Source organism: Saimiri boliviensis, chromosome 3, assembly GCF_048565385.1.
Source record: "Saimiri boliviensis isolate mSaiBol1 chromosome 3, mSaiBol1.pri, whole genome shotgun sequence".
NCBI lineage: Eukaryota > Metazoa > Chordata > Mammalia > Primates > Cebidae > Saimiri > Saimiri boliviensis.
Genome location: NC_133451.1, coordinates 88,152,108 through 88,178,271, shown reverse-complemented (window position 1 = coordinate 88,178,271; position 26,164 = coordinate 88,152,108). Strand labels below are relative to the sequence as shown.

Sequence of the window (26,164 nt, the reverse complement as noted above, 5' to 3'; positions counted from 1 at the left end):
TTCCTGACCTGGAACATCGAACTCTATAAACTCTTCAGTTTTGGGACTCGGACTGTCTTTTCTTGCTCCTTAGCGTGTAAATGGCCTATTGTGGGACTTTGTAATCATGGGAGTTGATACCTAATAAACTCCCTTTTATATGTACGTATAAAGTATATATGTCAGGGTTCTCTAGAGGGACAGACCTAATAGTATATATATACATTATATATATATAATTGTGTATATACATATTTATATAATTGTATATATATATTTATATAACTGTATATATATTCATATAATTGTATATTATATATATAATTGTATATTATATATATAATTGTATATTATATATATAATTGTATATATTATATATAATTGTATATATTATATATATAATTGTATGTATATATTATATATAATTGTATATATATACACACACTATTATATGTATTCTATCATATTTAACATACTCTTATATATAATAGTTCTCTCCCTCTAGAGAACCCTGACTCGTACATAAGGTACACTCTGACTTACACCTTATGGATGATCACTGTAACTACAGGGTTGAAAATAGAGCGTTGAGTGTTCAGGGGAAAAGCAGAAGATAAGATGGACGATGATTGCAGTAATTCAGGAGGGAAAACGATAGTGACTCGGACCATGGAGTGAGGGAATGAGAAGCGCCCAGTTCCCAACGTGTGCTGCTCTAACATTGAATGGGCTAAGAAAGGGGGAAAAAGTGGTCAACACTAAGTCAGGTTTTTGTCTAAGTAGCTGGAAGGCTGCAGTTGGCCTTAAGTGAGGTGCGTTAAACTGTGAGAGGGGCAAGTTTGGGAAGGCGGTTCAGGAGGTCATTATTGGACAATCAAATGGAGTTGCATGAAGACAGCTGGATATACAAGTCTGGAGTTCAAGGGTGGGGTCTGGGCTGGAGACAAATTTAGGAGTCATCTGTGTCAGACTGGATAAGCTCACTAATGGATATAGACAGAATATAGAAAGCAGCAGAATTCCAAGGACTGAGCCACAGAGACACAAATGTTCACCTAAGGAAGCTGTGAGGCATGAGGCAAGGTAGGACAAAACCCCAGAAAGTGTCCTGTGCAGAGAAAGCAAGTCAGAAGGAAGGAGGGAATAACCAGATCACATGCTACTGTGAGTCAAGTAAGACGAGCAGTAAGACCTCAGCAGTACATGTAGCAAAGAGAAAAGAGCAGCTACGGTGAAGCGGCGGAAGTAAACACAGATTAGAACAGGTTCAGTGGGGAATTGAAGACAGCGAGTTGTAAACAACTATTCCAAGGAGTTTTGTAAAGCAAGGCAAGCAGAGAAATACAGGCGAGGTCGGGGGTGCGTAGAGGCAGAAATGGGTGAGAAGAGATTTTCTTCTAAGTTTTGAAAAATAACAGCACATCTGTAGGCTGGTGGAAATGATTCAGCATCAAGGGAAATTGAATAATTTAGGAGAGAGAGAAGAGAATTCCTGAGACTTGCCCTTGAATAGAAGAGCAAGACTAGGATACAGAGTACAAATCCGAGGTGACAGGAACACAGAAAGCTCCCCCAGTGATAAGAGAGAAGGTGCAGATGGGGTTGGGCACACAGACAACGGGAGCACTGGAAGATCTCTTGTGACTGTCAGGTTTCCTAGTGACATGGAAATCTTGGTCATCAGCTGAAAGTGAGGCTCGAAGGAGAGGTAGTGGAGAGGAGAAAGTGTGAAATGGTTATCTAGGAGAGGGGGAGAGTGAACAATGAAAATATAGCATGCCTTCTTGGCAGAAATAAAGTCCTACTTATGATTTGTTATCATAAATTTTAAGATGAGCCCACTTTCCATGGCTGTGCATACCCATGTTCCACCTCTAGAACAAAGAGGGCTGGGCACGGTGGCTTACGCCTGTAATCCCTGCACTTTGGGAGGCTGCAGTGGGCAGATCACTTGAGGTCAGGAGTTCAAACCAGCTTGGCCAACATGGTGAAACCCTGTCTCTACTAAAAATACAAAAATTAGCTGGGTGTGGTGGTGGGCACCTGTAATCTCGGCTACTTGGGAGGCTGAGGCACAAGAATTGCTTGAACCCCAGAGGCGAAGGCTGCAGGGGGCCATGATTGCACCACTGCATGCCAGCCTGGGCAACAGAGCGAGATTCTGTCTCAAAAAATAAAAAGAATTTAAAAATTAAAAAAAAACAGGAGTGTGGGCAAATAGTGGCCAAGTGAGTATCTTGAAGTGAAAAAGGGATAAGAGCATTGATGGTATAATGCAAGAATTAGATATAGTTAGACATTGGAATTTATACTTGAAAATCTAAGAAACAAATTGGTAAATTCAATAGATTGTGGGTGCTGGTGAAGGATTGTTGAATTCAGTATCTTGGAGAGAGTGAACAGGAAATAAAAGGGAAAAGGAAAGAATAATTGAAACTAAGTTTATGGAAGAATTGTAATTAATGATAAGGACAATTATCATTAATTATTGTGTGCATATAAATCCTCTGAAGTTCTTATTAGGATGCGTGTTTTGATTTGGTAATTGGTTGACAAATCGATTAGATTTGGTTGGCCAATCGGTTAGATTCTATATGTCTATCAGATTCTGTATGTCTGTCAAGATCCCAGTGATGCTGATTCTATTGATCCAGGGATTGCATTTTTAAAGGCAGTGATCTAGACTGGTATTTCTCAACCCTAACAGTAAATTATAACCCTTAGGGAGCTTAAAACACTCTGATGCTAGACCACTGAATTGGAGTTTTTGTGGACTGGATTTAGCTTTTCTGGGTTGAATTTAGAATTAATATATTATAAATGTTCTCGACGTTATTCTATTGTGAAGCAAGGTTAAAAACCTCTAGCCTAGAATGTGTGACCTTGGAGGATAAGATCATTGCAGGATGGAGGGTCATGGAATTGAAAATCCAAGGGCTGGGCGCGGTGGCTCAAGCCTGTAATCCCAGCACTTTGGGAGGCCGAGGCGGGTGGATCACGAGGTCAAGAGATCGAGACCATCCTGGTCAACATGGTGAAACCCCATCTCTACTAAAAATACAAAAAACTAGCTGGGCGTGGTGGCGCGTGCCTGTAATCCCAGCTACTTAGGAGGCTGAGGCAGGAGAATTGCCTGAGCCCAGGAGGCGGAGGTTGCGGTGAGCCGAGATCGTGCCATTGCACTCCAGCCTGGGTAACAAGAGTGAAACTCCGTCTAAAAAAAAAAAAAAAAGAGAGAGAGAAAAACCAAGATGTTAGAAGTGTCATCTTTGTGGTTATTAAACTTCACAAATTATGCTTTAGATAAAATGACTGTTAATCCAGAGGTCTATAAATAACTACAAAAACATCAAAATTGGGTGATATAATCTAATGACATAATATTCAAGGAGAGAACAAACAGTCTGAAAGAGACAATACTGAGCCAGGACAACACTTACCCACCCCAGACCCAGTGGCATGTTGGATTTGGGAAATGGAGTATCCACCCCTTCGGAAGACTCCAGAAGAAACGATGGCATCAGAAAGATCTAGACTTTAGTATGAGAAAAATGTGAAGGAAGCAATCTAAAATGAGACTGAAATTTTAGATTTTCATGCTGTATTCCAGGCGGTATGGAAGAGTGTAAGGACTTTTGGAGCTAATGATGTGCAGCCCCTGGGATTACAGCATACGAGGTGAGGGATGGCCTGCAGTCCTGACTCAGCCTCTCACAGAGATGACTGTCTCAAAGCAGAGTACTGTGATAGAGCTGGCAACCCCGGGGTGTAAGGGACTGGTAGGGAGTCTTGTCAGAAGCTGGAGGAGTCCTGGGCTCCCCTCTTCACTCCCACAGCTATTTTCTGGCTGTAGAACCCTTTATTTCTCACAACAAAGGTGTGAAAGCAAATCTAGTGTGGAAAATGCATAAAAGCAGAGTTTCTGTGATTCTGTGGTAGTTAGGGGAGGATAGCAGTGCCGCCCACAGGGGCCTATCAACACTCCTGAGGCTTCTCAGGGGTCCTGAGGTTCAGGTCAGAACCACTGCTCCAACATAGGCTGGAGACACCCAAGGCAAATGGGTCATTATCTATAATCGAGTAAAGATCATGTATCCAACAATAATGTCTCTTCGAATCTTTTGCCAACCATGCAGATTAAGCACTTCCTTCCATGTAATAAACTCTTCATACAAACCAGTGGTTTGAAATATCCCTTGGGATTTCCTTATGTCATTTACGATTAGAAGAACATCCCTGTTAAACTGACATCATTTACGTAGGAGTAACCATAGTTTTGAATAGTTATGTGTTCTCCAGAAGCAAACCATGAACCAAAGATAGGAATGTGAGTAGTTTTTTAAGAAAGCACTTCTGAGAGAACCCTGTAAAGCGGGCGGGCAAGGAGAGAGAAACCTAGTACAGGTTGAGTGACCCTTCTACAGAATGCTCAAGACCAGAATTGTTTGGACTTCGGGTTCTGGAGTATTTGCATATGCATCATGAGATATGTTGGGAATAGGATCCAAGTTCAAACACCAAATTCATTTGTTTTACATGCATCTTATGCACATAGCTTGGAGGGAATTTCATACAATATTTTAAATAATTTTTGCCTGAAACAAAGTTTGTTCACACTAAACCATCAGAAAGCAAAGGGGTCACTATGTGAGCCACTCATGGACAGTCTGTTGTTGTTTGGTGTCACAGTCCTCCCTTGGGGATGCTGGATAAACTGTGCGTTGTGTACCTGCATTTTGACTGCAGCCAGCCATGAGGTCACGTGTGGGATTTTCTACTTGTGGTGTCACGTTGGTGTGCAAAACATTTCAGACTTTGGAGCATTTCAGATTCCAGATTTTGGGATTAGGTATGCTCCATTTATAATAGTGTCAATTCATGTCAATTCAGGCGCAGTTTCAAAGATGTAGCTTCAGCCTCATCCCTGCAAGGGACTTCTGGAAGGTTACACCTCAGATTCCGACCCAGGGGGACAGAAGCCGTATTTCTGCACCCACTAGTCAATGGCTAATTGGGAAGTTGTAAAAACTCCTAGGCACTTTCAGGCAAAGACAATCCATGAGTCTGAGGGCTGTTCTTCAGAGAAGAGGACCAGGTATGGGTACTTGAAAGAGAAGCACACTGAGCACAGAAATTGCAGAAGGGCTGCAGGAACAACTGTCGGAAAGGGAGCCCATCAGTGCCTTGCATGATAGAAGGTTTTCTTTAGAAAGGCATAGATAACCTAGGTAAAAATTCCACTCCAAAATATTACCTTCAACTTGTAATTATCTCTCAAAGAGACTTTTAGCAGTTAGAAATTATGCCAGCTTCTCCCATGCACTTCCAGCAGGATCTTATTTCCACACATAGGGCAAAGTGTTGAGAAAATCCTGGTTAAGTGAATATGAGTATATATCTGAGAGATACCTAGGCATAACTCTGACTGAATGTGCAGTCTGTATCTGAAAGCAAAATACGTATTTAAAAAACCCACTGTTTTAAATGGATTCTATTCTTTTTCTCACTAACCTGAGTGTAAATAACAAGAATGTTTAGAGTTTTCAACATTTACATCATTACAAATAGTTTATCTATAACCTCATACATTTCTGTATTTCAGGATTGTTGTTGATTTTTATTTTTCTCTATAAATGTTGGCTTCTCTTCTAAGGATTAGAGGAGCATTATTTGAGAATCCCTGCCTTAAATGTTATTTTGAGTTGTGCAACGTCAAACCCACTGACAGATTTAGAGATTAATTTCTAGACCTCTTCTGGTGCTGGAGAAGCTCCTCAAGGTTTTGAAAATGGCAACAATATTGACTCCCTACCACTAAAGGTTACCTGTATCCACATTCACCCTAATGCAAAAGGAGAGTTTAAGTGTGGTAAATATCAACATTGTTTGTTGTCTTGCTTTATGGAAAAACCTGTGCATAGAAAAAAAAGGCAACTGCCAGAATAAGAAATAGTTTACCTCCAGAAGAACAGCTTATACACCTATGTTTTCCTCTTTTTATTCAGCAAGTATAACATCATTATTACTACATTAACATTCACATGGAAAAAAGAAAAGTTCAGCGGCTTTAAATGGTCATGTCTTAAGGTCAGGTTCCTAAAAAGCACACCCTGAGCCAAAGATTTGAATGTTAGCATTTACAAAAGGAAGGATTTGAGTATGATGTGTAAGCTACTCATATTGTATTAAGAATTGGTAGAAAAATTTTTTTAAATGTTTTGGCTGAGATACCTTTCCAAATATGTGTTTTGCTACATTTTGAAGTCAGTGCATTTTCAGGGATATTTAATCCATATGTTTCAGTGAGGCTACATATAAATCATCCAAATGTTACTCTGTTACAGCTATGTGATGTCTAAAATGGCTTTTGTGCTTTTTAAAATAGTCGTTATATTTTTTTTCTGGAAAGCAGCAGGTAAGTTGCCAAGAGTAAACAAATAGCAAAAGGTTTGAGTTCAGTTTGAAACGCTTAGCCTATTATTTTTGATTGGGTTCTGAACTTGGCAGCACACATTCCCCATTCGTGCCTACAGGGCAAAGTGAAAACAATCTGAATGCTGTATTTCCCAATTGGTTCATTGACATTTGAGAATAATGTAGTACAGACAGAATCAGCATGTTCGGCTGGTGAGTGATACTTAACATGACCTTGGAAAGTTACTTCCCACCAGTTTGCAGAAGTTCACAGCCTGAAACAACATTGTACGTATTATAAAACACAGGTTAGGACAGCCAGCCATTGAGGGATCCGTGCTGGGGATTTATCTATTTTTCTCATGTATCTTTAGGTGGAATGGTTGAAAAATGAAGACATAATTGATCCTGTTGAAGATCGGAATTTTTATATTACTATTGATCACAACCTCATCATAAAGCAGGCCCGCCTCTCTGATACTGCAAATTATACCTGTGTTGCCAAAAACATTGTTGCCAAGAGGAAAAGCACAACTGCCACTGTCATAGTCTATGGTGAGTGACCCTTCAGGGTTTCAGTCTAGTTTCTGTCGAACTGCAGTTTCTCATCGGCATCAGTGTCTTAACTCAAGCCAGAAGCCCTTTTTAAAAATCTCATTTTATTTTAGACAGAATCTTGCTCCATCACCCAGGCTGGAGTACAATGGCATGACCATAGCTCACTGTAACCTTGACCTCCTGAACTCAAGGGATCCTCCCACTTGAGCCTCCTCTGAGTAACTGGTACAGGCATGCACCACCATGCCGGATTCTAGAAGCACCTTTTCAATCTCCATCACTACTTGCTTGCTGCTTTTCACAGGGCCAGTGAGGTTTAATTGCTTCCCTGCTACTCATGTGAAAGGACAGACTCAGACATTCTCAGCCTTCAGTCAGCTTCTAGGAAAACAAAGGAAGCCTTCCTGAGTTCCTACTGCTTCTGTAAGCCCTCTTCTCTCCAGAACCTGCACCACCAAGATCTAGATTGAGTTCTAAAGATGAATATGACTCATTCAGCCTTCTGATGTTTCTGTGGATCTGGCTTCAGTCCTATCATTACAAACCCTTAGAAAGCAGGAGCTGACCTATTTGCAAAATACATCGGCACAATTTTAGCTACTTACAACTCATTCTGCTCACTCCGTCAGAGGTGTGCAAAGTAAAGATACTGCCTTATCTGGCCAGGTGGCCCTAATCCTAACAATATGGTAAAGTCCAAAAAAGCAACTTCTTAGGAAGCTTCCTCTCACGCCCTGGTCCTTTTTAAGCCAGTTCATCTCTAAACCTATCAATTCTCTGGAAGCACTAAGCAATTTCATGCCCCATTTTGATGTGGCAAATATGCTTTTATTTCTCTAAATGGTTTAGCACTCCGTTATATTTTAGTCATTTCATGAGTAGTTTCATCTCCCCAGCTAAGGTTAAGCTCCTCGGTAGACTGGACTGGTCTGTGTATTTACATATTTCTCACAATGTTAGACATTGAATAGTTCCTCGTATTGATGCTTGACTGCCTCCAAGGAAACCAAACAACCTGGGAAGTATTTTGAGATTATGCTACTCCAGGATGATATGCCCATGTCTCACCACTTCCTAGAACATAATGAAGGTTTTCATCACTGTTTTAGTGTTAAAATCCATGGGCCTCGGTGTCTTATGGACTGAAGGAGGGACAGCCACTAGCAAGTATGTGGCTCATGGTACAGTCAGTCACGTGTCACTTAATGATGGGGTCACATTCTGAGAAATGCATTATTACGTGATTTCATCATTGTGTGAACATCGTAGAGTGTATTCACACAAACCTAGATGGTATAGTCTACTGCACACCTGAGATCGATGGTATAGCCTGTTATTCCTAGGCTACAAACCCATATACTATGTTACTATACAGAATACTATAGGGAATTGTAACAAAATGGCAAGTATTTGTATATCTAAACATAGAAAAGGTACTATAAAAATAAGATATCAAAGATACAAAAGAAAAAGTACACCTGTATAGGGCACTTAACCATGAATGGAGCTTGTGGGCCTGGAGGTTGCTCTGAGTGAGTCAATGAGTAAGCGGTGAGTGAATGCGAAGGCTTAGGACATTACTCTCCACTGCTGTAGACTTTATAAATGCTACACATGGGCTATACTACATTTATAGAAAAAGTAAAGAAATACACAATGCTACAACAGCTATGAGGTTATTTGGTGATAGGAATTCCTCAGTTCCATTATAACCTGATGGAACAAATCATTACTGTATATGAAGTCTGTCCTTGACTGAAATGTTACAGGTACATGATGGGACTGAAGGGGTTAAGAATATGGCACCCCAAAATATGCCACTTGGCATATTGACTATTTTCTACATTAAAGGTCCCTGAGAAACAGCAGGTGCAAGATCACTCTGGTAATCCTTCTGACTCTTAAAAGCAGGAGATGAGATTTTCAAATGAAAGATGCATTCCCTATATTAAAAGGAAAGTAACATTCTTATCAAGGACAGGAAGTTGAGACCAAGGGAAAGTTAAGATCCAGAGAATTCTGTATCTATCTTATTAAAATAACTGTCACTCTTCTTTTAGCCTTACCACGTAATTTAGTTACGTTTTCACAACTTACTACTCTTTGTCCAGTTTAGTATATAAGCATTCAACTCTAACTGCATCTTTGGGTCTTCATTTTCTTATGACATGTAAAAGTTCTATGAAATAAATTTGCATGTTTTTCTCCTGTTGATTTGTGTTATACCAATGTCATTATTAGGTCCAGCTGAAAAAATCCTGAAAACGCGGAAGTAAAATTTTGCCTACCCCACAGTACCATTAAGATGGATGTGTGTTTATGAGAAGAGAAACCACTATGCTGTTCCAAAGAAATGTAGTGCTGCTTTAAAAATGTCATTTTAATTACAAGAAAGATACATAAAATTTTTTTTGATCCTCTGATTCCTCAGAGGTTTAATTTCCTAGTCCAGATAATGGCTGTGTTGAATTGTACACAATGGCCTTTCTTAAATCACAATAAAATAATAAATGTTTTCTTCTTTTTTAATCTCATTTTAAACTGCCTGAAACACTTGATTAACAACATTTGAAATGCAAGAAAGAAATGGGACACAATCACAGTATGTGCCAGTCATAAATAAATAACTAATGAAGGCAGACTATATATAGCTGTATTAGATGTTTAATGAACATGCAGATCTCTTCCTATGTATATTATGCTTTCAATATCCATAAATACAATGAGTGTGTTGTCTTTAGGAAGGATCAAACACAAGTAACTTAGTGGTTAGAATTGAGAAAACATCTCTGGACTAGGGTCAGGAATCCTGGGTCATGGGAGTATTTGTCACTAACTGATCTTCAGAGGGATTTTTAACCAGGATTCTCTGAGTCCTTGCCTCGTTCTTTGTAAAGTGAAAGGATAAACCTAGGATCTTCAAAGACTTTTTCATCCCTGATCATTTCTCATTAAAATCCTAGCAGAACAGTATATGTATCTTAAACCCCAAATATCAGCTTACCAGTATTAGACAGCTAGTAAACAGTTTATGCAGACAGGTCCATCACAGGGAATTTTGTAAACTTGAGCAGGTTAAGTTGCTTTTTGGAACATTTAACTGAAACCCTACCTATCCACCATCTGCTTGTCCTTTGCATAACCTCCTAAAATAACTTGTCCAAGCCTCATAGGTTGGACTCACCAGACCTTCATAGAAAACATATGTATCTAACCAGTATTTCATATTTAGAGAGTATTTTGTACATTTTTTGTTAATGCAATTTTTTAGCTTGTGAATATACATCCATTAGAGAACATTTGGAAAACAGAAAAGGTCAAAAAGGGAAATACCTATTCCTATAATCCTGTCACCCAGAGATAGCATTAAACAAAAATTATATGTATACTATTGGTATATTCTTTTTATTGAGACAGGGTTTCACTCTGTAGCTCAGGCTGGGGTGCAGTGGCACAATCTTGGCTCCCTGCAACCTCTGTTTCCTGGGCTCAAATGATCCTCCCTTCTCAGCCTCCCAAGTACCTGGGACTGCAGGCATGTGCCACCACACCTGGCTAATTTTTGTCTTTTTTGTAAAGATGAGGTCTCACTATATTGCCCAGACAAGTCTCAAACTCCTGGACTCAAGTGATCTGCCTGTCTTGGCCTCCAAAAATACTGAGATTAATAGGCATGAGGAACTGCGCCTGGCCTATGCTAGTATTTTTATATATATATATATAATTATATATAATTTTTATAATTTAAAATATATAAATATTAAGTATTATATATACTACATAAAAATCATACATATATAATTATGTATAATGTATCCATAAACATTACTTTTATTTAAAACGTAGTGAAACATTCATGTGTTATTTATTTATTTATTTAGAAACAGGATCTCACTGTGTTGCCCAGGCTGGAGTGTAGTGATGTGATCATAGCTCACTGCAGCCTCTACTTCTGGGCTTAAAGGATCCTTCTGCCTCAGCCTCCTGAGTAACTGGGACTATATACATATGCCAACATAACCAGCTAATTTTTTAATTTTTGTGGAGATAGGATGTAGCTATGTTCCACAGACTGATCTTGAACTCCTGGGCTCAAGCAATCCTCTCTCCTTGGCCTCCTGAAGTGCTTAGGTTACAAGTGGGTGCCACGTCACTCAGCCTCATGAATTATGAAATAACCTCTACAGTATCATTTTTAATGGCTGTCCGGGAGTCCATCACATGAACATATAAGGCTGGCTTTGCCATTTTCCTGTTTCTCAACATTACAGTTTCCAATTATTCGTCTTTATATAAAATAAAGTTTCTGTGAAAAATGCATTTCTGTCTGTCAATATTCATGATTATTCCCTATTCGATAGGTTTCTAGAAAACAAAATGTTGGGCAAATGATAGGCACATATAAGGTTTGCGTTACTTGAATGAATAATACACTTATTTAGTATTAGGAATTAGATGCATGTACTAGTTGCATCATATTTTAACTACAAGCAAATTTTTGTTAGAAATTGTTTAATTATAAAAATTTCATAGACTCACATTATCGAAGTATTTAAAAAGTACATATCAAAGTATTTTCTAAAGAGACCTGCAGAAATGAATAGCGTGCAGTATTAGAGTATAGGTTTTACAGTGATATATGCTGACAGCTCGTCAGACATCACAATTGGCCTTTATACACAAAATATGTGTTTATTTAAAATCAGCTAATTGCCAAGTAACTCAAATTGCCATTCAATTTGTTTATAACTCTAATACTATAAGATTTTATTTTTTAACCAGGTTCACTGGTTTGTGCAACTGAATAAAAATCCTTAAAAGGTTGTAAAGTTTACCTATGCTTAAAAAATCAATCATCTGTTTTTTTTTTTTCTTTTTGAAAAAGATGGTAAATGATTTTATTCTGTTCCCATGCTATAGCTTCACTTGCAGGCTTGTCATAGAGATGTAAACATTTATTATTTGAGACGAGCTGTCCAAAGTAGTTTTGAAGCTTGACTAGGTAAGGAGATATGTATATTTTTTAAGAACACTGGCCAAGAAAATAAGGGAATACAGTCCAATTTATTTTTCTGAGTAGGTAAGTAAATGTTGGTAAATAATATTTTTTCTCCATCTGTACAATACAACTTTGGATAAAATGATAACCATGGTCTCTTCTGGCTGTGAAATTTTGGATTTTTGTAATGGTCACTTGGAAAATAACTTTGTTTATATATTGTGTGTGTTTTATGTGTCCATGTGTGTTGTGCGTGCACACACATTTAATCCATTTTCTACTGTTTGCCTCCTTTCAGTTAATGGTGGCTGGTCCACCTGGACAGAGTGGTCTGTATGTAATAGCCGCTGTGGACGAGGGTACCAGAAACGTACAAGGACTTGTACCAACCCGGCACCACTCAATGGGGGTGCCTTCTGTGAAGGGCAGAGTGTGCAGAAAATAACCTGTACTACATTATGTCCAGGTAAATAAACCAGTCTTCTCATTCCAAATATATCCCATTGTTCAAGAAATATGTTTTTAGAGAATACATACAGAGTCTTTATTCTTGATCTGAATGTGTGATAAACATTATTTAAATCTGTCCTACATTCAATGTTTACATTGCTGTAAAATCACGGATTTTCCTCCAAAAGAATACTTAAAGTTGTTACCAAAACATGAAAGATTGTATAAAACAGGAGATTAAACACTTCTGTATATGATTCCCTTTATATTATTCAACAAAACTGCTGGGGCCAAGACTGCAGATTTTATAATTCGAGGGATTTGAATGGCACTGAAAGCCACACATTTTAGGAATAACAATCCTTGGTCTTCAGAAAAACATGGAAATTAATTGGAACTGAAATTTTGAAAATATTTTAGACTGAAATATTTTCTACTTGGTATCAGATTCTGGTCAAGGGCAAATACAACATTTGAAATGAATTATAAGGAAGGCAAAGCTTTGTGGCACAGGGGATAATGGATTCTGAAACTAAAATGCAGTCAGTCCTTTGTTATCTGTAAATGTTGGTCATCTGTTTTTTTGAGTTATTTGCAGTGGTACCTATGGCAAGATTGCATCTCTCCACCTCTCACCATCTTTCTATACTATCTCATACTGGTACCAGCTCTTATCCATAGGTAAATCGAAGATAATATTTGCCAAAAGCAAAAAAAAAAAACTTATTAAAATGCTTAGTTACACAATATAGTCAAAGCTAAGCTAAAATTATTTTGAAATAATCCATAAATTTACTGTGTTCATTGGAGTAGCTATTGTGTTTTCAGTTTTGATGTTGAGACACACAGCCACCTCCTCCTTTTGCTTAAGTTTGTCCCGTTTATCAGTTAATAGAACCTTTCTCAGAGATGGGCTGGAGAAATGAACTGGAGGGATATATACAATCTACACTTTACATTCCCAAGTGTTGATTTCCAAGTATCAGAGCAGTCTCCCACAGTGAACCCTTTGAGCTTATCTGGACTTCAAATTTCAAATTTTATTCTGTAGGTGCTGACTCCCACAATTAAAAATGCACTGATCAATTTGAGTTGAAATAGCAATATGGTGGCAGTGTTTTCATATACTCAATTGGTGTAGGTCAAAGCAAATGTTTTTGCTCTAAGTAGTTGGGACTTGCTTATAGCAAGTTCTGTATGACTAAAATATTAATGCTTTTCTTATTTTTCATATAGGTATATTTATAGCCACATACACATTATACATGATATATTTACATAATAATTTGAATATGAAATCATGTAGATCTCAAACTATGTAGACTATTAAAATTGATACCATTTTAATCAACATATAGATATAAACAATTATGTTCAATAAATGATATTTAGCATTGTTTTACATTGAATCCTTGATCATTATTTATTTCAGGGAAAATTCATATTTTAAAACTCTTATTTCAACATTTTTATCCTATCTTTGTGAGAAACTTAAAAATCTGCATTTTAAAGTATGACTGAAATTTACTATATCCTTTTTCAAACTGGGATTTAAGTTGTGTGCTTTTAAAGTAGAGATATCTGATTTCATTATCCTTAAAATTGCTGACAAGCCAGCCACCAAAATTAGGAAGAAAGTAAATCGGTTCTAAGTGATGGAATCATAACAAGTATTAGGGACTTACCTAATTTTTTTTAAATAAAAATAGAGACACAAGCATCATCAAATAATGGAATCATCAAATAATAAATGAAAAATAGTCTTTTCATGAAAACATTACAGAAGGCTTCAGCAGAATCAAGTAGCCTGGATAAAAATAGTAAAATAAAAAGACTGTGTAAAATATAGATGAGAGAGAAGAGTTTGAATGAATGGAAGGTTGAAGAGATTTCTTCTCCAATGTACCACCAACCTCTTCTCTGAATTCCCACACAAGCTTGCTTTCACTGTCCACATGGCACTAGAAATAAAGGAGTCTTGGATCCAAAGAGAGCCCCCTAATTTTCTTTTTCAACCATCACCTCCCAGGTTCAAGTGATTCTTCTGCCTCAGCCTCCCAAGTAGCTGGGACTACAGGTGCAAGCCACCATGCCCTGCTAATTTTTTGCATTTTTGTAGAGATGGGGTTTCACCGTGTTGCCCAGACTGGTCTCGAATCCTGAGCTCAAGTAGTCAGGTGGGTACCTTGGTCTCCCAAAGTGCTAGGATTACAGGCGTGAGCCACCGCGCCCAGCCTGAGCCCCACTAATTTCAATACAAAACCCAGAAGAAGCTCCCCCATTAATAGGAAAAGGGAAACTACCTTGACCTACTTTTACATAGCTCCTGGTGACAACTTTGGCTTTTGTATGTCTTATTCAGCCTCCCTTGGCTTGGTCAGGGAGGAAACACTCATACACTCTAGAAAAAGCTCACAAAACCCAAATGATGCAGAAGTGCAATTTCCAGCAATTGAAATGAACACAGTGCTTCTCACTCAGCAAGGCATGCTTTTTCTTGTTTTGTTTGTTGTAATATGCTTGAGCTCTGCTCCATTCCTTAAGCAGCTGCCTCCCCCTCTGACCTGCTGCTGCATTTTTTTCATGGCAGTGGATGGCAGATGGACATCATGGAGCAAGTGGTCTACTTGTGGAACTGAGTGTACCCACTGGCGCAGGAGGGAGTGTACAGCACCCGCCCCCAAGAATGGAGGCAAGGACTGCGACGGCCTGGTCTTGCAATCCAAGAACTGCACTGATGGGCTTTGCATGCAGAGTAAGTCAACTTAAGCAAATTGCAGACACTGAGCGGGGTGGAGATGGAACCATTTTGATTTTTTTAAGGGAACATTAGAAATAAATAATTATTTGAACAAAAAAAAAAAAGCAATAATATAGCAGTATTCTAGCCTGCTCTCAAAATTGGAAACAGCTAATTTTCCAGGAACCGGAATGAATAGTAACTATGTCCACTTAACAGATAGCGTCCAATATTGCTTTTTCATGAGCAAGGGTGATTCAATCACTTATATGGAGGGGAATCATTACTTAGTTTTATCAGAAAGCACAAAAGGGCACTCTGAATTCCTCATACGGTCAAAACAAGACTTCTAAAATGTAAGCTGTTTATTCTTAATTCATGGCAGGTACCTAACCAAAATGTCCATGAAACGTAAAATATATGTAAAAATAAAAACATTTCTGTAGGCAGATTTACTAACTTAGAACAAATGTTTAATGAGAACATCTCCACAACCTCTTGAAAATTCTGGGTTTGTATTAGAAATTATAATGTGGGCAGGATTTAGTTTATTTAAAGGAAATAAATATTAATAAAGCATAAATTTTTAAAATAAGTATAGAAGATTGGCTCAGGAACATAACGGGTGTTATAAGCTAGATATTCTCCATTTTTCATGGCTTTGTTTCTTAGATTTTGTTAATTAGGTGGTAATTTGATTTCCATACTTGCAAACTCTTACCCCTTTATTGAGGAGCCCTTGAATGTACACAATTTACCATCTCTTTTTATGACCATAAATTGAGGTATTAAGAATTGTTCTGAAATCATACTTGTTCAGATTAACGGATCAAACAATGTGCTGTCTCTGGAGCTGAACTAATGGCAGTCTAGTGTTGACATTTCTCATAATACGTTACACATTGCTAGCAGAATACAAGCAGCTGAAGGTATTTGTGCAAAGGTATTTGTGTTTGTCATTTAAGAATAAAATATTTTGTTTTTAACCACACTTAGAAAATTCTGTTGACTTTTCAGAGTCTATACACACAGGCACCTTTAAAAATAAATCTTACTTAAAATACAAATAAATAATTATGTTACTCACACAGAATAAAAATCCAATAGGCCTCTTATTTTTATGTTCAGGGCACATTGCATTCCTCAGGAACAGGCTACTGCCTAGTGTACAAAGCACAGCTCCTGGTAATGATGTGGGGCTTGCCACTGTGAATCTCACAAGTCTGCACCAGAAATGCATGAATGAAAATCGGTTTTGCTAACCATTTATCCAGAGGTACGGAGTTTGTTTGGGTTGAGGATGAAAATAACAACATACCACATACAAGTTAGTCTTTTTAACATTTTTATCACTTGGCATTTTTCCTTTACTATAGAACAAACTGATTCATGTGGTTGCAAAGTAGCAATATTTGGAGTTTTTGTCTTTCATATTCTCTCTCAATATACTATTTCAGTCTTGGGAGATTTAATACCTACTGCTTCTATTGCACATAGTTAGAAATCCTCAGAACAACCTATCTAATGAAGAATACAATGCCACAAGACAGAACCTTTTATTAGTAATAGAAAAATGACACATTTTAAATTACGACAAATACAAACATGACATATTCAAACTAAGACTTTCATGACATAGCAACCCCTTAGCTTCTAGATCATTTCTTATAGCATTCATAGAATGTTTTCCTTATGATTATATATTTGCCAGTAATGATGGCTGGAAGTGTGTGTTGTGTGTGTGTATAGACAGGGAAGAGGAATGAGGCTACATGAGGGTTTTGTTAGTTTTTTGTTTGTTTTTATTTATTTGTTTCATCACATCACTTGTTTAATGAAAACATTTTGCTGTTTGGGTTAAAACCGTTTCACTTAAAAGCTATTTATTTCTGCAGCTTTGATTTGCTATAGTAACAATCCCTACTAAGTCAATAAACTCTTTCATCTGTTTTCTTGTATCTACTCTAGTCCAACAGAGAATTGTAGTCTAGACCACTATTGATTTCTTCCGTGATAAAAACCAGAGATATTCTGCACTGTGTAATTATGGTGTTTTACAGTGAAAGCTATAGTTTCTGTTTACCAGTTAGCTTGGTGTTTCTGGGACAGTATTACTGCCAAAGTGTTGCAAAGAAATTATACTGTTTGGCCATTATTTTGGAAAACAAAGGCTTCTAATAGTGAAACTGCAAAGTTTGCAAGAGGGATAATATCAATGTTAAGAAAAAGAAAGAGAGTAGAAAAGGTAGACAGAAAATTGCAATCAGCAATTAGGACTATTTAATACATATTTCCTTTGGGAGAATTAGTGTCTGGAATGCATTAATAAATAGTCCTCTGATTACATTGCAATGTTATCTCAAAACAAAGCTAGTCTACTTTCAGTGAACCAGCTAAGAACTACAACCTCTGAATCTATTCAAAATTGTATACAAATAATTCTGACATAAATGTAGGTATACTGCTAGATAGGAGAAATTCAGAGTTCATAATGGATGTGAGTAGGATTCTGAGTTACCTAGATAGTGCAGTACAGTATTTTTTCAAAAACTAAGTTGGTACTTAGAGGAATACAATGAGAAATATATAGAAAATATTACTGTTGGTGTTTATTTATTTGTTCAAAGCAAATTCAGATACATTTCTCCATTAAGCACGTAATACAAACACCTTTGATTGAAAATATGTTGAAATGTTAGATAAAATGTTGCAAACTTTATAGAGACATACATGTGCATGCTGAAAGAGGGATTAAAACAGGTCCAAAATAAAGAAGATAGAGAAATCCTCAAATGCCACAAATGAAGCTGTAACTCCAGGCTAGAGAGGTAACTGTGTGAGTGGAAACCAAAATAACCAGGATTGGGATTAGACATGGACATAGGTTCCAGGGACTGGAAGTTAGGGTTTCAGTTTTGGCACAGGGGCAGAAGTCCTGGCTTTGTGAGACCCAGACTTAGAACTAGGAACCCTAAAGAAAGCTGAAACTCACAACTGGCTGACCTACATCACAAGCAACAACTAGAATATTTTTGCCCACCAGCCCAGAGAAGACATAGGAAAAGTCGTGGTAGGAAAAGCGAAATGAAGACGTCATTTAAATAAAACCTATAGTAAAACTATAACCTCACCCAGCTCTGGTATGGAATCTGAGATACTGTGATAGAAGCAAAACACAAAAGATGTATAAGCTTCTAGGACACCAGCAGAGCAAACAATTAGCCATTCTCTAGGTTTCCTTCCATAATATGAGTTCATTAGTCTATGACAAAAATAGGCCAGACCTGTCAATAAGCTTACAATACAGTTTCCCATCACTCATGAAAGTAGTACACTTGTAAGGGAGAGTCAGCAATAATAAATGAGTTAGCATTCTACTAACATGAACTCATAGAGCAATCTGAAGGAAACCAAAAGTAAACGTAAAAACAAACCATATTTTTACAAGGAATATAAGCACAAATGAAACAACAGAATATTGTTTAAAAGACAGACTTAGAGAAACAAACAAATGGAATGTCTAGAGAAGAAGGCCTAATGATTGAAATTTAAAACTCATTGGAAGATGAAAAATCAGATCAGATAAAGCTGAAGAGAGGCTGGGCACAGTGGCTCACACCTGTAATCCCAGCACTTTGTGAGGCCGAGGTGGGCAGATTACCTGAGGTCAGGAGTTCGAGACCAGCCTGGCCAACATGGTTGAAACCCCATCTCTACTAAAAATACACAAATTAGCCAGGCGTGGTTGTCAGCACCTATAATTCCAGCTACTCGGGAGGCTGAGGCTGGAGAATCGCTTGAACTCAGGAGGCAGAGGTTGCAGTGAGTGGAGATTGCACCATTGCACTCAAGCCTGGGTGGCAAGAGTGATACTCTGTCTCAAAAAAAAAAAAAAAAAAAAGCTGAAGAGAAAATTAGTAAACTGGAATATAGATTGTAAGAAATTTCCCACAATACAGGGAAGTTTTCTGAGTATGTGAGTAAGTGAATATATAAAAGGGAGACTAAAACTCATGGAGGATAGAATGACAAAATCCAACATTTACAGCATAAAAGCAAAATTTAAAAGATTTTCAGATAATCAAGGTAGAGAGGATTTACTACGCATAAACCTTACTGAGTAAACTAGTGAAAATGAAAAATTATTTTTTTCTTCAATTTAAAGAACAATTGGTTCTTTAAAATAAGATGAGACCAACTGAGGAGCATTGAAAATAAGATGGAGCTAAAGGGTGGACAACATGAGCATGGAATATGGGAAGGTGCAAACTAAATTAAAAATTTCTGTTGTCCGCATGTGCTCAGGAAAAGAATAGTAACACTAAGTTAGATGTCACTGATTTCACTGCTGTAGTTAAAATGTGAAGACAGTACAAACATAAAAATTGAATGTATAAATTCAAAATAAAAATTTTAAGGGTAGGAAATTGGCAAAAGAAAAACCATAGTAAATGAAAACAGTAAATGAAATGGTGGAACTAAAGCTACATATATCAGGGATCATAACGTAAATGAATTAAACTCACCTGTAAAAGGAAATCCAAAATTATAGCCAAAAACTCAGTTTTATTTTATTTATAAGTCACATACTTCAATCATAATTATAGGAAAAGATTGAAAGTTTAAAAATGGAACTTACACTATTGTTCAGTATTTATTTTACCATGTCCAATTAATGGCTTCTGCTATCTGATTGGACTATTCTTTATTCAATTCCGTTTCCCTTTTTGCCTAAGTAATATGTATTAGAGGTCATTTTTGGTCTATTGTTTTAATATAGAGTTTTGTTTATCCTGGGCTTTATAGTTTTTAGAATGTTTAATTTTCTACTGAAAAATGGTAAGTTTTCTAAATTGTTTACAAGTTTGTTAATGTTTGGATGAAACATGTTAGAAATTTGTCTTTCCTCAAATTTAACACCAATTGGAATTTTTCATAAAAAGTCTCTGAAGGTTACTTATAAAATGAATGAATTTAATGTTAAGCAAATGTGTAGTTAAGTGTAAACTTTTGTATTTTGCTAATAGAATAAAAATTTTTAAGGGGAAGCAATTTGACACTATACATCAAGAGTTTTGAAGTTATCATACCCTTTGACCTAATAACTCTACTTGAATGAATAAATTTTAAGTAATTAGTATGAATATCTAAAAATATATACAGTCAGCCCTCTGTATCAGTGAGTTGCACGTCTGTGGATTCAACCAAGCACAGATAAAAAACATTTTAAAAGATAATACAACAATTAAAAATAAAACAAATTTAGCCAGGTGTGGTGACTCATGCCTGTAATCCCAGCTACTTGGGAGGCTGAGTTAGGAGAATCACTTGAACCCGGGAGGTGGATGTTGCAGTGAGCTGAGATCACGCCATTGCACTCCAGCCTGGGCAACAAGAGCAAAACTCTGTCTCAAAAAAACTAAAAAGTCGGGTGCGGTGGCTCATGCCTGTAATCCCAGTACTTTGAGAGGCCAAGGTGGGTGGATCACGAGGTCAGGAGATCAAGACCAGCCTGGTCAAGATAGTGAAACCCTATCTCTACTAAAAATAGAAAAATTTGCCAGACGTGGTGGCAGGTGCCTATAATCCCAGCTACTCAGGAGGCTGAGGCAGAAGAATCACTTGAACCCAGGGGGCAGAGGTTGCAGTGAGCGGAGATCACGCCACTGCACTCCAACCTGGGTGACAGAGTAAGACTCCATCTCAAAAAAAAAAAAAGCTAAGACAATAATCATATTTACTTTTTAAGTAAAAATACAATTGTATTACTAAGACCTGATAACTTTTAACTTTCATAATCTTTATAATGAATTTTTAGTAAGATATATTTGTCGTGGATGGCATATAATATTAAAAGTTTAATCCTTGCTTATGTCTTCCTTTTGAAAATAGCAATTCAAATACTGTATATATGGCCTGATCCAGAAATGGTGATTTATATATATTTATCAATATATTAGATTAGATTATTAAGTTATGCAACTATTCATATAGATTTTAGTTTTTAGTCCCATTGTAAGTTTGTAGTTTCTCATAGGTATCTGTGACAGTTCAAATCTGAACTTAAAATTACTCCTTCTTGCTGAAGACAGTTTATACCACAGTAGACAAATTTAAAATTGCATTTACTAACAAGACTGCCTGGAATTGTGTCTGCATCAGTGAACTTCCTGACTTTGGGAAATTAAAATGTTAGGCATTCTGCAAAGTTAGCACTTTCAACTCATTAAAAAATTTACATTTCACACAGCTCTTCTGTTAATTCTCAGAAGTACAGAGGAAGTGGCAGAGTTCTGCATGTGTAAATTGTGGTGTAGACACACTGCGTACCAGGGCCCTCAGAATCCCAGGTGGATTTATTGTGAGGAAGTAATTTACCTTACAAATAGTCATTACTTGACTTTAGAATGATATGTTTATAACTGCTCGTGGTAGGCATCCAAGAAGGTGCTAGTCAGTTCCCAATAAAATTCTTGTCAACACAGCAGTTTGATAGGAAAGCATAATTGTGAGTGGTAGACAGTGAGTGCTTTTATCTATAGTTGGAAGAAGTTGATGTCGTAGCTGTGTTTGTGTAGTTCTTGATATGTGTAGTGTCCCAGCTGGCAAATAAATCTTCTGTCATGGCCTGCCTGCCCAACACAATGTTACACAGTCTCTGATACAGTAAGTGTGGGTTACTTTTGCTTTTTTCCTTTCTGGTAAAACATTTTCCTGGTTTTGAAAGCAGGGATGTGGTTAGAAACTTTAGCCCACAGAAGCATAATGAACACCTATGGAGCACCACACAGGTTGGAAGACAAATGCAAGGTCTTCAGATTCTAGGTGGAAAGAGAACTCTGAGGGGATCAAGAAAGGTGCCACTAGCCAGGCGCGGTGGCTCACACCTGTAATCCCAGCACTTTAGGAGGCCGAGGAGGGTGGATCACGAGGTCAAGAGATCGAGACCATCCTGGTCAACATAGTGAAACCCCATCTCTACTAAAAATACAAAAAATTAGCTGGACGTGGTGGCACGTGCCTGTAATCCCAGCGACTCAGGAGGCTGAGGCAGGAGAATTGCCTGAACCCAGGAGGCGGAGGTTGTGGTGAGCCAAGATCGCACCATTGCACCCCAGCCTGGGTAACAAGAGCAAAACTCATCTCAAATTAAAAAAAAAAAAAGAAAGAAAGAAAGGTGCCACCATGCCAGCAACTAGAGCAAAGCATGGACTCCTTCGAGATCACAGGAGTGCAGGCCCAGGGCTGCAAGCTCAATTTTCTTCTTGTTAAAAATCTAGCTGATGGGGTCATGTATTCTAGAAGTCTGCCACCTTATATCAGGACTCCTCATCATTTCACTTTTTCTATCAGGTATTTTTACTACCATGGAAGGACCCTTGATAGCACTGCTTTTGGAGTTATAATTTGTTATTTTCTAAGAAGCATTGATGGGGATAGAGTCCACTATTTAAAAACACTTGAGTAGCTGATGTGTGTTTGATTTTAGTGAGCTGAGTTTAAATTTCAGGCATTTATGCTCCATCTACTGTGAATCATGGGATAAGATATTTACATCCCTGGGATGTTAATTATCTACTGTTCATTTTCAGAAGTGTGTGGTTGGTCACCTTAAGGAACAGGGCTATGGACTAGCTTAGTGAGGCATGGCCACTGTCCTCTGCAGGCTGCAGCAGTAAATTACCGTGGCAGTTTAGACAACTGACATCAGTGATAAGCAAATGTTCTTTTTAATTGTTGTTGTCATGTCCTAGGATTTATGTATTCATTTATATGGAGTTCCTTAAGCCCTATCAATAAATAAGCCCTCAGAAGAGTGGTAAATTATAATAAATGACCCTGGGTGTCTTTGACAGAGCTGACCTTTGACATCATTAGTGCAGCCCTGATGGGTTTGCTAGATAAGAGATGACCTTAAAGGATGAAAGAAAATCTGGACATGTTTATTTTGAATGGCCCTTGAGGTTTTAATAAGAATATTTGCATCAGAAGAAATGTAACAGGGGTGAAAAAAGTCACCCATGTTTTGGCTTAATGTAAAGTCACTGGCAAAAAGGAAGACCAAGGACCCGGGTCAAGGAGAGGGGATTCTTCTAAGGATAGAATCAGAAAATGAGGAAAAATCTTATGAAGTAGCCTAGTGGGCTTAGAGTAGATAAATATCACTAAAACTAACCAAGATCTTTGTGACTTAAAAATAGCTACTTTTATAGAATATGCTTAATGCTTTTATAAGTGGCATTGAGTATGTCATATGCATGACCTGCATACCAACCACCCCCATAAGATATGAATCCATCTTCTATTTTGCTTAATCCCCACAGTATCCTAAAATCGATTTACATGTATTAAGGTCATAGAAGCAGCCCCATGTTGAAATATAATGAGTAAACCTCAAAGGCAAGCATGACACCTTCTAAAACTCTGTCTCCCTTTTCGCCAAGTATCTGATACTAATGTAAGGATAGGGTTTTAATGCCCAGACACCTACATACAGACTTTGAGAGCAAAGTCTAGTTAAGACAAAATTGAATTCAATTCAATTTAATTAAAACTCAAAAGGTAGAAAAAAGAGCCTCACAAGCAAAACTTGTGTTAATCCCTTAATAATAGTTCTGTTTTGCAAAGGAAGAAACTGAGGCATATAATTGAAACAGCCCTCTTAGCACCCACAGATTAGTGCTAGAGCCAATGTATAAAGGCAGATCTGTCTCATTCTTGAGCCTGTTCTCGTGCTGCATCTTGGATGCCAGAAGCAAGTGGTTGTCAGCTGTTAGTGCTTTAAAATGGGGAAAAGATTCCCTGTTTAATAAATGGTGTTGGAAAAACTGGCTAGCCATAGACAGAAAACTGAAACTGGACCCCTTCCTTACACCTTATACAAAAATTAACTCCAGATGGATTAAAGACTTAAATATAAGACCTAAAACCATAAAAACCCTAGAAGAAAGCCTAGGCAATACCATTCAGGACATAGGCATGGGCAAAGGCTTCACGACTAAAACACCAAAAGCAATGGCAACAAAAGCCAAAACTGACAAATGGGATCTAATTAAACTAAAGAGCTTCTGCACAGCAAAAGAAACTATTATCAGAGTGAACAGGCTACCTACAGAAGGGGAGAACATTTTTACAATCTATCCGTTTGACAAAGGGCTATATCCAGAATCTACAAGGAACTTAAATGTACAAGGAAAGCAAACAAAAAGTGGGCAAAGGATATAAACAGATGCTTCTCAAAAAGAGATGTTTATGCGGCCAACAAACATCATCACTGGTCCTTAGAGAAATGCAAATCAAAACCACAATGAGATACTATCTCATGCCAGCTAGAATGGTGATCATTAAAAAGTCAGGAAACAACAGATGCAGGCGAGGATGTGGAGAAATAGAAATTCTTTTACACTGTTGGTCGGAGTGTAAATCAGTTGAACCATTGTGGGAAGATAGTATGGAGATTCCTCAAGGATCTAGAACCAGAAATACCATTTGACCCAGCAATTCCATTACTGGGTATGTACCCAAAGGATTATAAATAATTCTATAGAGACACATACACATGTATGTTATTGCAGCACTACTCACAATAGCAAAAACTTGGAACCAACCCAAATACCCATCAATGATAGTCTGGATATAGAAAATGTGGCACATATACACCATGGAATACAATGCAGCTATGAAAAAGGATGAGTTTATGTCCTTTTCAGGGACATGGATGAAGCTGGAAACCATCATTCTCAGCAAACTACCACAGGAACAGAAAAACAAACACTACATGTTCTCATAAGCGGGAGTTTAATAATGAGAACACATAGACAGGGGGAGGGGAACATCACACACCCGGGCCTAGGAATAGCATCAGGAGAAACACCTAATGTAGATGGCGGGTTGATGGATACAGCAAACCACCATGGAACATGTATACCTATGTAACAAACCTGCACATTCTGTACATGTATCCCAGAATTTGAAGTATCTAAAAAATGGGATTTTCTTGTAATGTGTAGAGCTCCTCCAATTACTAATGTTTATTTTTTCCATGTGGAATCATTTTTGAGGGAAATGTGTCTCCTTTATTTACTTATCATAGGGTTTTATGCCAAATGCAATGTGATGACCCTGCATTAACAAATACGTCATTCTAGCAAAGGTCTCTGGTTACATTAGAGTGGAAATGCCAAGGTTTGGCACACCTCTTTGCTTGTCCCACACTTGAAACAGAAGACATGTTTGGAAGTTGTTTTATTTAAGGAAGACAACCTATCTATGCTGTTTTAGCTTTATAAATTTCATGACTATAAATGATAATATTTCAAATGGAGAGAGATTTTATAATCCAAATCAGCTGGGTTATCTCATTCAGTCACTGAATTACAAATTAAGAGCCCTCATCTGTTATTTCCTTGTCTCTCCTCATTAGAATCTACTAATTATTGCTCACATAGTACTTAGAAGGACTGTGGAGGTGTAGCCTGAGGGCTGGGACCCAACCCTGTATCGGCTGTTTCACCAGCTTTATAATGTTAGACAAATCTCTTTACCATTCTATGCTCAGAGGGTTAAATTAGGGAGTTCCAATCAATGACCTATTTTTACTCCAACATCCTAGGAGTTTGCAGATTCGTGAGAATGTAGACTTGGTTTTGAGGATTTAAATCTGGTTAATGATGTTCAGAAGTTATGACATTTCTCATATCGGAATATTTGCTTGATAATTTTTTTCTATAAAAGTATAGCATAAAAGCAGTTGCATTATTTTTTTAAATGTAATAAAAGCATGATCATTTTTTGCTGTCATCCGTATTGCATGTAAAGAAAAAATTTTTAAAGGCTAGAAAAATAAAAGTAGTTGCTGTTTATTGGGGAAATGAAGATTTACATTTGGTTTCTGGTGTTATTCTTGAGATTCTCAAATATAAACCCACCAAATAGGCTACGTTTAGGCACATTGTTGTTCAGTACTGGGTCTTGGCTGTGCATCTAGGAATAATTTGATGTTACTTCCTTCAATGTAAACATCA

The 26,164-nt window shown here is 37.5% G+C and overlaps 1 protein-coding gene across 2 annotated transcripts in view; it reads left to right on the top strand.

Moving 5' to 3' along the window:
- The window catches only part of UNC5C (unc-5 netrin receptor C), a 393,542-nt gene that overhangs the window by 299,565 nt on the left and 67,813 nt on the right, over positions 1 to 26,164 (top strand). For both annotated transcript variants that reach the window (XM_003929536.4, XM_010340136.3), the window contains exons 5-7: positions 6,768 to 6,948; positions 12,249 to 12,416; positions 14,991 to 15,155. In XM_003929536.4, the coding sequence (XP_003929585.1) occupies positions 6,768 to 6,948; positions 12,249 to 12,416; positions 14,991 to 15,155 (514 nt within the window). The remainder of the gene's footprint in view (positions 1 to 6,767; positions 6,949 to 12,248; positions 12,417 to 14,990; positions 15,156 to 26,164) is intronic.